We start from the raw sequence: 12,500 nt of genomic DNA, 5'->3' as shown, positions 1-12,500 counted from the left end.
TCATCATCATCATCATCATCGTCGTCACCTTCGTCTTCTTCTTCTTCTTCTCCCTTTCCTCCTCCTCCTCCTTGCTTTCCTCCTCCTCGTCTTCATCATCATCACCATCATCATCATCATCGTCATCATCATCGTCACCTTCGTCTTCTTCTTCTTCTCCCTTTCCTCCTCCTCCTCCTTGCTTTCTTCCTCCTGGTCTTCATTATCATCATCATCATCGTCACCTTCGTCTTCTCCTCCCTTTTCTCCTTCTCCTCCTCCTCCTTCTTTTCCTTCTGCTCCCCAACGGCTGTTTCAGACACACATGCTACATGAACAGCTTGAACAAAAAAAAAATCGTTTGAAAAATCGATGTTTCAGTCCAAAAATCGTTAGTTACTCAGTCGTGTATACACGAAAGCTGCGTATTTTCACCGTTAAAAAAAAAAGAAGAAGAAGGAGGAGGAGGAGGAGGAGGAAGAGGAGGAGGAGGAGAAGAAGGAGGAGGAGGAGGAGGAGGAGAAGAAGAAGAAGAAGAAGAAGAAGAAGAAGAAGAAGAAGAAGAAAAACAAATTGCATGAAAGCAACCTCTGGTTATGAGTTGAACTTATTGCAGTAACTGCTTTCACCACCGCTTGTCGGAAATTCAACATGATAACACACACACACACACACACACACACACACACACACACATACACACACACATCCATCACCTCTTCCCCTTTAGAGTTACTAGGAAAGAAAGAAAAGAAAATCCTTGGTTCTGATTCTGTTTCTTAATTCCGTCATCTGTGTAATATAGTTACTATTCAGACATGGTCCACATAATTATATACTGTATGCATGCATGCGAAAGGGGAATTGTACGCTAGCGCGATATATATATATATATATATATATATATATATATATATATATATATATATATATATATAATATACATACATACGTACATACATACACATACACACATACATACATACATACATACATGCATACCCGCGCGCTCGCAAGCACGAACATTCCATGAACAATCAAATATGAATAATCTGGAGTGGCCTGAAGTTAATGTTTCCTTTTAAACTATTCTGTCGGTCGTTCTGTTACAGAAAGATAATCATATTCTCCGTAGCCTATATGTGTCAGTAGTCGTTACATTTAATTTCTTAAAAATGTCATTTATTGTTTAGAGTAGAGCTCTTGATATTATTTCTAAAATCTCTTAGATATCATCAAAACCTGATTTCACTGTGTAAACGGAAAAAAGGGGGGGTTGGGGTGGGGTGGGGGGGTGGGGGGGTGGGGGGGGGGGGGGTATTTAAAGAAAAGCAGCTTTTTTAGACATCTACTTTTTTGTTTTGTTTTTTGGGGTTTTCCCCCCCTAGCATGCAGCCCTGAAATGGTACCTTTGCGGTCGGCTCAACTCTGAACAACATGATGCAATTTTTTTTTTGTATTGCAATTCCTTAAAAAAAAAAAAAAAACACAAAAAAAACCAAGCAAACAAACAAGCCGAATTTGGGTGCAATATTCAAAACCTACCCGGATTTATCCCACCCTCTCTGTCTCTCTCTCTCTCTCTGTCTCTGTCTGTCTGTCTGTCTCTCTCTCTCTCTCTCGTCCCCTTCAACGCTTGAGGAACGTCTGTTTAGCTCTCATTTCAGCATGTTGAATTATTGAAGATGAAAACGTTGACAAGATAATAACATCGTGGAGCGGAGAAGAGGTTTTTTTTGGTTTTTTTTTTCCACATTGATTGATGTAGGTCTTTCTGTCTATTTATATCTTTTTATTTGTTTGTTTATCTGTTTATCTATTTATTGTTGTTTCTTATTTATTTATTTAGTTAGTTAGTTAGTTATCTATTTATTCATTTATCAATACCTATGTATTTATCTATCTAAGCCTATTCATATTATGTATTTCTCTGTTTCCTATACTATTTCTCTCTTCGTTTCTCCTTTGATTCCTCTATCTTTTTATCTTTTTATTCATATATTATTCATTCAATGAGTTGTTCTTTTTCTTTCTCTCTCTCTCTCTCTCTCTTCGTTTCCAAATCTTAAAGCTCTTTACCCTCGTTGGAAGTGCACTTTTTTTTTTTTTAAGCGCAGAAAATAACCTCATCTTAAATATTTTTTTTCTTCAGTTGTTGATTTTATTCATTCATCTGTTTATTCATTGCGTATTATATTTTAGTTTTTTCTTCTTCTTTTTTTTAAATTGAAAAAAAAAACCCAAAAATTAATTGATATATTGATTATACAACTCTGTTTTTGTGCTCTTAAGACTTTTTTGTTCTTTTTTCGTTATCTGGATTTTCTTTGTTTAACTGTTTATTTCTTTGTGTGGTTTATGTTATTCATCTTTTATTTCTGGATATATCTATTGTACAGCCCATTTTGTGAGCTGGTTTTCATGAGCTCTTGTACGACCCCTACGGCGGTCTGCAACACGATAAACAATAATTGACGAACTAAAAAGAAGAATCTGATTTTAACTCACTCAGTACGGCCAGTCCTCTCTTCTCCTCTACACAGACTCTTCGGATGTCCAGTGGGTGTCTGAATGACCCAACCTTTAGCTTCCGTCGTCAGAATTGTGGTATTCTTTATCAACATTCACCTCTTCAGTATAAGAGCCTTCCACTTGCAATATTTTGATGATGGTAATTGGGGTGAAACGCTGTTAACGTCGTCTCTTTCGCCGTTCGTATGGAGAGAGTTAACGATATTACGTGTAACATTGGTCAGGGTTAGTTGTTACCAGTTACATAATATCAGTGCCCAAAGTTGATGATGATGATGATGATGATGATGATAAGAATAAGAATGATGATGATGATGATGATGATGACAGGAAAAAGAATAAGAATAAGAATAATTATGATGATTTCGATGATTATAACAGTAAAGGAGTTTATAAAGCGCTCAATCTTGTTTGTAAAACTGAAAAAAAAAGAGAGAGAAAAAAATCAAAAACAAGTCAAACAATACAAAAAGTTTGCTAATCTTCCTTTAAAATTTACATGGTTTATTGTAGAGCTTTTGATCTCATTCAGTTACTTGTATAAATTTGTCGAGTTTCAAAGTGAATGCGAACTTTGAAATGCTAAGCAAAAGCATGCATATACCGTTGCTATTACAGTGTTGAAAAAAAATTATATTATTAATCACGCGAAGGAACACCAGAAATATGTAAATGTCCTTGACCACGCACACACACACACACACACACAAAAAGGTTATTTCTAATCATGCATTCTTTCCCCTTTTCTGCAAGACTTTAAGAGTATTTGAAACCGGAAGTTGCATTGCCTTCTCAGATTTATTTGAAAAATTGCCGCTGAATATGACTGTTTATAATATTGCACACACCTTGATTCCCTCGTTACTAATAAAAACGTAATAATTGATAAATGATCCTGTTTTTTTTTTATTCTTCTAAACACAGAACAATTACGTAAAAAAAAAAAAGATATCTTTTTCTTTGCTTTTTAAAGAGATTACAAAGCAATTTTCAGACAATAAATACGAATGAAGCGGGGGAAAAAAAAAAGAAAAAAGAAAAGCAAAAACGTTTAAATTTCCAGGTTTACTGTTGTATAAGCATCGAACCACACAGTTTTTGATTTAGATAATCTTTTAATTGTTCAACAGTACACATGATTACAATGCAAAGACAAAGACAAAACTAGCATCAACAAGATCAAAGCTTATACTGTGCTCACACTTTGGTCTTCAATTTTCATATGACGGCTGATAAACCATAATCATCATTTGTATCAAATAGCTTTTTTTGGGAAAAAAAAAAAAAAGAAGCATAAACAGTAAGTGAAGAAATAAAAATAAAAGAATACACAAATAAGTAAAACAATGTTACAAATCAATATGAACATGAAATTAAATTCATAGTCACTAGAGAGGTATCGTCTGATCACACAGGGTTTTTTTTTTTTTTTTTTTTTTTTTTTTTTTTTTTTTAATTCTAGCGTTGTGGGATGCTTTTTGCGTTCAACAGTCTTTTCATGTGGAACAGATAAACATGCAGATGTGAAATCGGTTTAAAAATCGGTAAACATTACACATCAGTTTAGTTTTTTTTACACTCTTAGATAACTTTGGACCGTACTTCATTCAGTGTCGTTAATAACAAACAACAACAACAATAATAATGATAATAATAATAATAATGATAATAACGATAATAATAATGACGATGCTACTACTACTACTGCTACTACTACTGCTGCTGCTACTACTACTACTACTACTACTACTAATGGCGATAATGATAATACCAGTACTAGTACTCCTCCTCCTCCTCTTACTACAACAACAACAACAACTACTACTACTACTACTAACAATCTGAAGAAGACGGAGAAGGTGAAGAAGAAGAAGAAGAAGAAGAAGAAGAAGAAGAAGAAGAAGAAGAAGCGGAATGACATCGATTTTGTATGTATCGCTGAATTTTGTGATGAGAGATATGAAACCGCATAGATTATCAGTCTTTTTTTTTATATATTTTTTTTTTATCCATAAGTATGAATGAATTCAGCTTCTGCGAATTCATTTTAAGACAATAAAACATACCCCCCCAAAAAAAACCCCAAAAAACCAAAAAAAACAACAACAAAAAACAAACAAACAAAAAAACAACAAAACAAAACAAACAACCCCCCCCCCAAAAAAAAAAACAACAACAAACAAAACAAAACAAAAAAACACAAAAACAACAACAAAAAACAACAACAACAAACAAACATGTATATTTACTTTCTGAACATGATGATATTATGACGGAGCCTGATGCTGGGCTAAATAGCTTCCTGACTTGACTAATGGTTGTGTTTTCAAATTATGGCGCCGTTCATTCTGCAACGTTTTTATCAGTCCATCGTTTTTCTGTTGGCCCCCCCTCCCTCTCTCCCCTGTCTGCCCCATTCGTGATAATTTTTTTTTTATATGGATGGATGAATGATGTATACATGTATGTGTGGATGGATGGATGGATGGGTGAACGAACGTCAGTCAGTGTTCGATTATGATCATTACTACGAACAGTAGCAACTGCTGCCTCGAGCACCTTCGCAATGTAACGTGCTTGCAATGTAACTTGACTTTGACTGTAATGTTTTTTTTAATTTATCTATCTATTTATTCATTCATTTACTAATTCCTTCCTCCAGATTGGGCGCCGCCAGCAGCGGACGCCAACACCACCACCTTCACAACCACCACCACTACCACCACCGACGACAACGACGACGACGACGACGACGACGACGACCCGATCATGATGATCAACCCTTTCATGGAGACCCCGGCCCACCTGCCCCCGGGTGCCCTCAAGCTGAGCCCCCCTCACGGGCTGGGCGACGCGGCAGGGGTAGGGGTAGGGGTAGGGATGGGCCTTCACGCGGGGCACGCTCAGGCCAACGCGGCGGCCCAGTTCACCTCGCAGCCTAATGGCTACGGCATGGCCGCGCACCACCACCACCACGCGCACTCCCAGATCTCGCCGTACGCCGCCCGTGACCTCCTGATGCGGCGAGCCGAGATGGGCTTCGGCATGGGCTCGGCAGAGGCCGGGGGAACCCCTCCGCATCCGGCGGCCGCAGGGATCTTCACGTCGGCCACCGCCGGGCTGCACGCGGCGCATCACCCTGCCGCCGAGCCGCACGCGTCCAACCCTCTGCTCTTCTCCGGACTGCACCACGAGAGCGCGGCGGCGGCGGCGGCGCACGCGGCGGCCGCCGGGTCGACGGCGACGGCCATGAACACGCACAACATGTTCGGTTACTCGGCGGCGGCAGCGGCACGCGACGGCTTCAACCAGATGGGCCCGCCTCGGGCCGACCACCCCAGCCATCACCACCCCTTCCCCTCGCACCCGCACCTGACCTCTATGAACATGGGCCACCCGGGGAGGATGAACATGGCCCACCACCACCCGCACCACCCGGGACACGCGGGGGCCTTCTACCCGATCTTCCGGGGCCACCACGCCATCAAGCAGGAGCACACCTGCCTGTGGATCGACCAGGACCTGCCCGAGCCGCGCAAGCCGTGCAACAAGATCTTCAACACCATGCACGAGATCGTCACCCACATCACCGTGGAGCACGTCGGGGGACCCGAGCAGGCCAACCACTCGTGCTACTGGCAAGGCTGCGTCCGCGACGGGCGCCCCTTCAAGGCCAAGTACAAGCTGGTCAATCACGTGCGCGTGCACACGGGCGAGAAGCCCTTCCCCTGCCCCTTCCCCGGCTGCGGCAAGGTCTTCGCCCGCAGCGAGAACCTCAAGATCCACAAGCGGACGCATACAGGTGAGAGGGGTAGAATATAGTTGTTATACTGTACAGAGAGAATGTGTGTGTGTGTGTGTGTGTGTGTGTGTGTGTGTGTGTGTGTGTAAGGGAGATAGAGATAGAGAGGGAGAGAGAGAGAGGGAGAGGGAGGGAGAGGGAGTTGGATAGAGAGAGAGGAAGGGGGAGTGAGGATGGCGAGAGAGAGAGAGAGAGAGAGAGAGAGAGAGAGAGAGAGAGAGAGAGAGAGAGAGAGGGTTATCGTGTTGTGATGTTATGTGTGTGTGCGTGTATGTCAGTTTGCGCGCTTGCGTGTTTTTCGTTGTTGTTTTTTTTTTCTTTTCTTTTCTTTCACTCTCTACCTGTCTCTCTCTGTCTGTCTGTCTGTGTCTCTGTCTGTCTGTCTGTCTCTCTCTGTGTTCATGTACCCTTTCTCCCATAATTCACTCGATTGCCTGATTGTGTACATGGGAAGGTGGGCGGGTGACTAGTTTTGTGTGTATATATATATATATATATTTTTTTTTTTCCTTTTGGCTCTCTTTTGCATTCCTTTTGTCACGTTTTTGCTTAGCTTGTACACAGCAAACTCCCTTTTGGCTGGAGACTTGTAATGGTAGTAGTCTTATAAGTCATTATCGGTGTTCCCTGGATCTGAACTTTTGCATTTTATTTTACTTCATTTCCTTTCATTCTCTCTCTCCCCCCCATCCCCCGCCTCCCCCCCACCCCCGACCCCCCCCCCGTCCTCAAGGCTTGACAAAAGCGAGTTGGGCTATACCAATACCGGTCAGTCATCTGCTTAGCAGATGTGGTGTAGCGTATATGGATTTGTCAGAACATAGTGCCGCTTCCTTGAGTAAACTTCCTTGAGCTGAACTGAACTGGATCTGATCGTCTTCTTTTGTTTTGGCTTCGCTGTCTCTCTGTGTCTCTTTCTTTCTCTCTCTGTGTCTGTCTGTCTGTCTGTCCATTTCTGTCTCTGTCTCTCCCTCCCTCCTTCTCCCTGTCCCCTCCCCCCCCCCCCCTCTCTCTCTCTCTCTCTCTCTCCCGCCCCCGACCCCCTCTCTCTGTGTCTCGCAGAGCATAAGCATGCCCATTTAACAGGAGCAAAATACACCCCCGTCGTAAAAAATGAACAACGTTACCCAGACAAGCTCATCAGTTGCAGCTATCAATGTCGGCTTCAAAGTCATCAGCTTCAAAAGCTGCCGGCAGCGTTGCGTTCTAACAGCTTGGAACAGGTTCCTGATATCAGGCTCTCTCTCTCTCTCTCTCTCTCTCTCTGTCTCTCAGTCTCTCTCTCTGTCTCTCTCTCTCTCTCTCTCTGCACAGGCAGGTTAGACATACAGGTCAGAACAAATGACCCTGGGAACTAATGACGATCTAATCAGTGTCATCATCATAACTATTATGAATGTGTGTGTGTGTGTGTGTGTGTGTGTGTGTGTGTGTGTGTGTGAGGGAGTGAGTATGTGTGTGTGTGTGCGCGCGCGCGTTTCATCATAACACAAGGACAAAAACGTGAATGATTCATATACGCAATTTCCATTCATCAACCTCCCCCCTCCCCAACACACACACACCATTTTTATTTTTTTAATTTTTTTTATTGAACACCATTGACAGTAATCAACACACACACACACACACACACACACACACACACACACACACACACACACACACACACACACACACAGCAATACGTAAAAAAAAAAAAAAGAAGGAAACAACAACAGTGACTGCTCAACGAGGCATTTAGTATTATTATCATATCAAAACTACAACGATAGCGAACGCCTATTGTGCGAAAATTTTTGTTTGGTATTATCCTCGATGCCAGTTCCACCAGACAGAGAGGATAAAAGAGATATGAGAGGGGGAAAAAAAAAAATGAAGGCTTTTTATGCTTCCGTTTCAAAACAGCACTATCATGATTGATGATCTCCCTTTGTGTACCTTTTTCCGGTTGTATGGGCACGTGTCTGGACATAATCATGTGCACTTGTGCATCGTTTTTGTGAAGTATTGTTTGGGATGTGAATACGCATCGTGCATAACATTACACTTAGTATGCGCGCGTGAATGAATGCCCGTGCGAGTGAGCAAGACATGTGTCAGTTATTCTTCTTCTTTTTTTTTTTTTTAATTTTTTTTGTTTCTTTTTCTGTGTTGAATATGTCTGTCTTCCATCACACCGCCCCCCCCCTCCCTCTCTCTCTCTCTCGGTGTCTGTCTCGCTTCCTCTCCCCCCCCCCCTATATATATATATCCCTCTCTTTTACCTCTCATACTCTCTCTGTGCCTCTATCTCTCTTTCTCTCTCTCTTTTATTTCTTTCTCGATGTCTGCCTCTTCTTCTTCTTCCCCCCCCCCCCCCCCCCGGCCCCACCCTACCCCTGTCTGTCTGTCTGTCTCTCTGTCAGTCTGTATGTCTGCCTATTGGTTTCTCTCTCTCTCTCTCTCTCTCTCTCTCTCTCTCTCTCTCTCTTTCAAATAGGCTGCACATACACGTAAATATGTACATTCACCTTCGTTCCTCAAAAATAAGAACCAGAATGTATGAACGATTCCTAACTCGAGCCACGTGTGGGACAAGGAAATGTTATCCTCGTCAAATGGGTAGAAACGCCCCCGCATCTAAGATTTGTTTGTTTGTTTGTTTGTTTGTTCAGTTACTTGTTTGCTCATTCATTTTTTTTTTTTAAACGTCAGAACAATTAAGCCCGATTATATATATATATATATATATATATAAGAAAAAAAGGAAAAATAAAATAAAAAAAAAACCTAATGGCCCATTAGTCTTCAAAAAGCGACAGGCATACACAACACACGCACGTACACACGTACACATGTACACACACACACACACACACACACACACACACACACTCGTTTTTTTCAGGTTGCGCGCGCGACATCAAAGAACAACACGTGCGCGCATGCGTGTCGCTCGTAGGCAGTTGCTGCGCATCTGTTGCTACTCGGGCGGTGTCAATTTCAGCTTCCCTTCCATCCATCAACCTCGCGTCATCAGCGCGTGAACTTTTTCGGTCCTCCCCCTCCCCACCCCACCCCCCTCCCCTCGACCCCCACACCCCTTCCCCCTCCCTCCCCGCCTAAACCTGCTGGTGTTGTCGGCAATCGCGCGCGGTAAACTGGCTTGATAAAATGGTGTGTGTGTGTGTGTGTGTGTGTGTGTGTTTGGTTTTTGAATTATCGGTTCCGATACTGTGATTCTGTGATTTCACACACGTATGTCATTTCGACTTGTAATTAGATTATAATGGTGGGTGTTGTTTTTTATAGACTAAAGCGATTGCTTGGGTTATTTGTGGTGTGTGTGTGTGTGTGTGTGTGTGTGTGTGTTGTGTATGTTGTTGTGGTTGTTAATGTGTGTTGCCTTTATTTCTATCTGTTCAATATTCACACAATTTCCCCATTCTATTGCATTTTAAACATAATTTTTAAACATTTTTTTTTCCGGTAAACTGTAAACAGTATCGGAACTTCAACAAATACATGTCAATATTTCATTACGAAAGTATGGCAAGAAATCCAAGATAAACAGGAGGCAAAGCCTTCAAGACTCACTTGTTGTGCTTCGCGCTTTATCCGGTAAAGGAATCATGAGGAGACAAAAAAAAAGGAGATATAAAACATCGTTGAAAAGTGCTCTGTATTAAATATGATATGATAAACTTGGGAGAAAAAAAAAAAAAAAAAAAAAAGATACGCGAGCGGTATAGAACCTTGCACATTCAGTTCGGATGCAAGCAGACTGATCCTCAAGGCTGCAGCACATTTGACGTCAAAATGCCTAAATTTAAAACTTAAAACAATGTTGACGTTTCCTTCATCTTGCGATAAATAGATGTGATTGTAGTGGACGTAATAACGCCGTTTAAATCATGTGTGTGTGTGTGTGTGTGTGTGTGTGTGTGTGCGTGTGTGTTTTATTATATCACGATTATTCTTATATTTCGGCGGTAAACACGACATTGCCATCTCCCTTCAAACACATCGCAAAACATTGTCGATCTCTAGATCTGCACACAAACAAGTCTACATCGGGCTGAAAGAAACGACTGATTCATTTTTTTTTCTTTTATGTTCATTCCAGTTAATTCAGGGTCCACTTTAGAAGAACTCGATAGACTGAGTAGCTATATGCAATCTAATGGTTTTGAGTTTTCTGTAGAAAAAACACATTTGATCCTCTTTAATAATGGTTATAATCCCAGCAAACTACCACGGTTTTTTTTAGGAGGACGTGAAATATTTTTCAAGTCGGAAATCAAATTTCTTGGGATCCTATTTACTTCAAAACTAAACTGGAAGAAACACATTGATTCAATGGTGACTAAAGCAGTTAAAAGTTTAAATTTCTTAAAAATTGTAAGTCACTCTCCTTGGGGACAAGACTCCAAAATTCTTTTACATTTAGCGACATCTCTCGTAAGATCAAGATTGACCTACGGTCAAGAAATTTTCTTTTCTGCCCCGCCGACGTTCCTAAAGAAGCTGCGAATAATTGACAGTAAAGCTGTGAAACTGGCTTTAGGGGTACCTGTGCATACTAAGACCTCAGAAGCCTATAAGCTTGCGGGTATTCTACCACTAGATGAAATCAGAAAATTAAGTTCTGCTAAATATATTGTGAGATGTACAGCAGTGGATGATTTTGAGGAATTAAATATTAGGTCTGATATTGATTTTCCAAAAAATGCACAAAATAATTCAAATCTACAAACCATTCGCACATATGTGTCAGATATTTTAAATTCTTCAGACATTGATTTGCATGATATGGCACCTCGTGTTCTGGTGCCACCTGTCCCTCCCTGGGAGTTAACAAAAGCAAACGTCAACATATGTGCTTCTGACACAACAAAAGGAGAATCTCCACATATAATAGCAGCATCTGTCAGAATTGAATTAGAAGAAAATTTTGATTATCATTTAAAAGTTTACACTGATGGCTCGGTCCTGGATGATAGCAGTGCAGGATCTGCTTTTGTCATTCCTGACCTAAAAACAGAAAAATCATATTATTTAGGTAAGGGACATTCAATTTTTACAGCTGAATTGGTGGCCATCCTTATGGCTTTAAATCATCTTGTTGATATACCAATCATAATAAGTAATATTCTATTTTGTGTTGATTCTCAATCTGTCTTAAAAGGTTTGCTCCTTTTTGAGAATAATCAAAGAGAAGATTTATTTTTTGAAATTAGGTATTTATTGCACTCCCTATTTGTGAAGGGTACAAATGTTGATTTTTGTTGGATACCATCCCACACTGGATTCCGTTATAACGACCAAGCAGATAGGGCAGCAAAAAGGGGAGCAAAAAATCATATAGATAGTATAAAAGTATATTGCCCATTGTCATACAAGGAAATAAGCAATATACTAGAAAGAGACTTTTATAGGTGCTTGAATTCAAGTCTAAAACCTCGTCAGTTGAGTCTCTCAGACTTTGGTCCGATTCGCAGACCAATTCTGAGCTTAGCTCTCAGACTATTATCAAATTCATTACGGACCAAGTATTGTTCTAATGTCAAGTGTATATGCTTTAATAACCTGACAATTGAGCATATAATTTTTCACTGTAGCTTGATGAAGCCTTTTGTACACGAAAGTGTGTCTTCACAAGTGACTGAGAACGTTGATGTTTTTGACTTTTTGCATTCATTATCAGTTGTTTCGCTTGTCAGTTTAACGACTTCTCTTTTACGAAGTCCTTTAAGTAATTTCCTGTAACTGTATTTAGAGGGTTTTTTTTGTTTGTTTTTTTGTTTTGTTTTTCTTTCAAATTTCACCCACATTTTTACCCTCATTTGCCCATTTTCCCCAAACCCTCCATTCATCCACATCTCCCACCCCTTCTAACAGATAATACTCAGATGTATTCATAAATACTTTTACAAAATGTCTTCAATCACCGATATGTGTGACGGGACATTAAACAAAAATTCCTTCCTTTAGAAGATCTATATACAGAAAACACGTCGATGGTGTAGTTGGCATCACTGTAAGTGTTCTGTCCAGAATTATTTGTGTTTCTTTCCTTTTACTTATGACCCAAGAAACACGAGGTTATGTTGTCTCCGAAAACAATCAACATTATTGTCGGCCAAACTCATTGGAAAGCGGTTTTTAGAATTTTCGGATTTCGGAACACATCTCAACGAACGAA

The 12,500-nt window shown here is 40.7% G+C and overlaps 1 protein-coding gene across 1 annotated transcript in view; it reads left to right on the top strand.

Moving 5' to 3' along the window:
* The window catches only part of LOC143288718 (uncharacterized), a 95,789-nt gene that overhangs the window by 22,491 nt on the left and 60,798 nt on the right, over window positions 1–12,500 (top strand). The window contains exon 2 of the mRNA XM_076597344.1: window positions 5,174–6,313. Coding sequence (XP_076453459.1) covers window positions 5,281–6,313 — 1,033 coding nt within the window. The 5' untranslated portion in view covers window positions 5,174–5,280. The remainder of the gene's footprint in view (window positions 1–5,173; window positions 6,314–12,500) is intronic.

Source organism: Babylonia areolata, chromosome 13 (genome assembly GCF_041734735.1).
Source record: "Babylonia areolata isolate BAREFJ2019XMU chromosome 13, ASM4173473v1, whole genome shotgun sequence".
Taxonomy (NCBI): Eukaryota; Metazoa; Mollusca; class Gastropoda; order Neogastropoda; family Buccinidae; genus Babylonia; species Babylonia areolata.
This window is presented reverse-complemented; position numbering and strand designations above follow the sequence as displayed.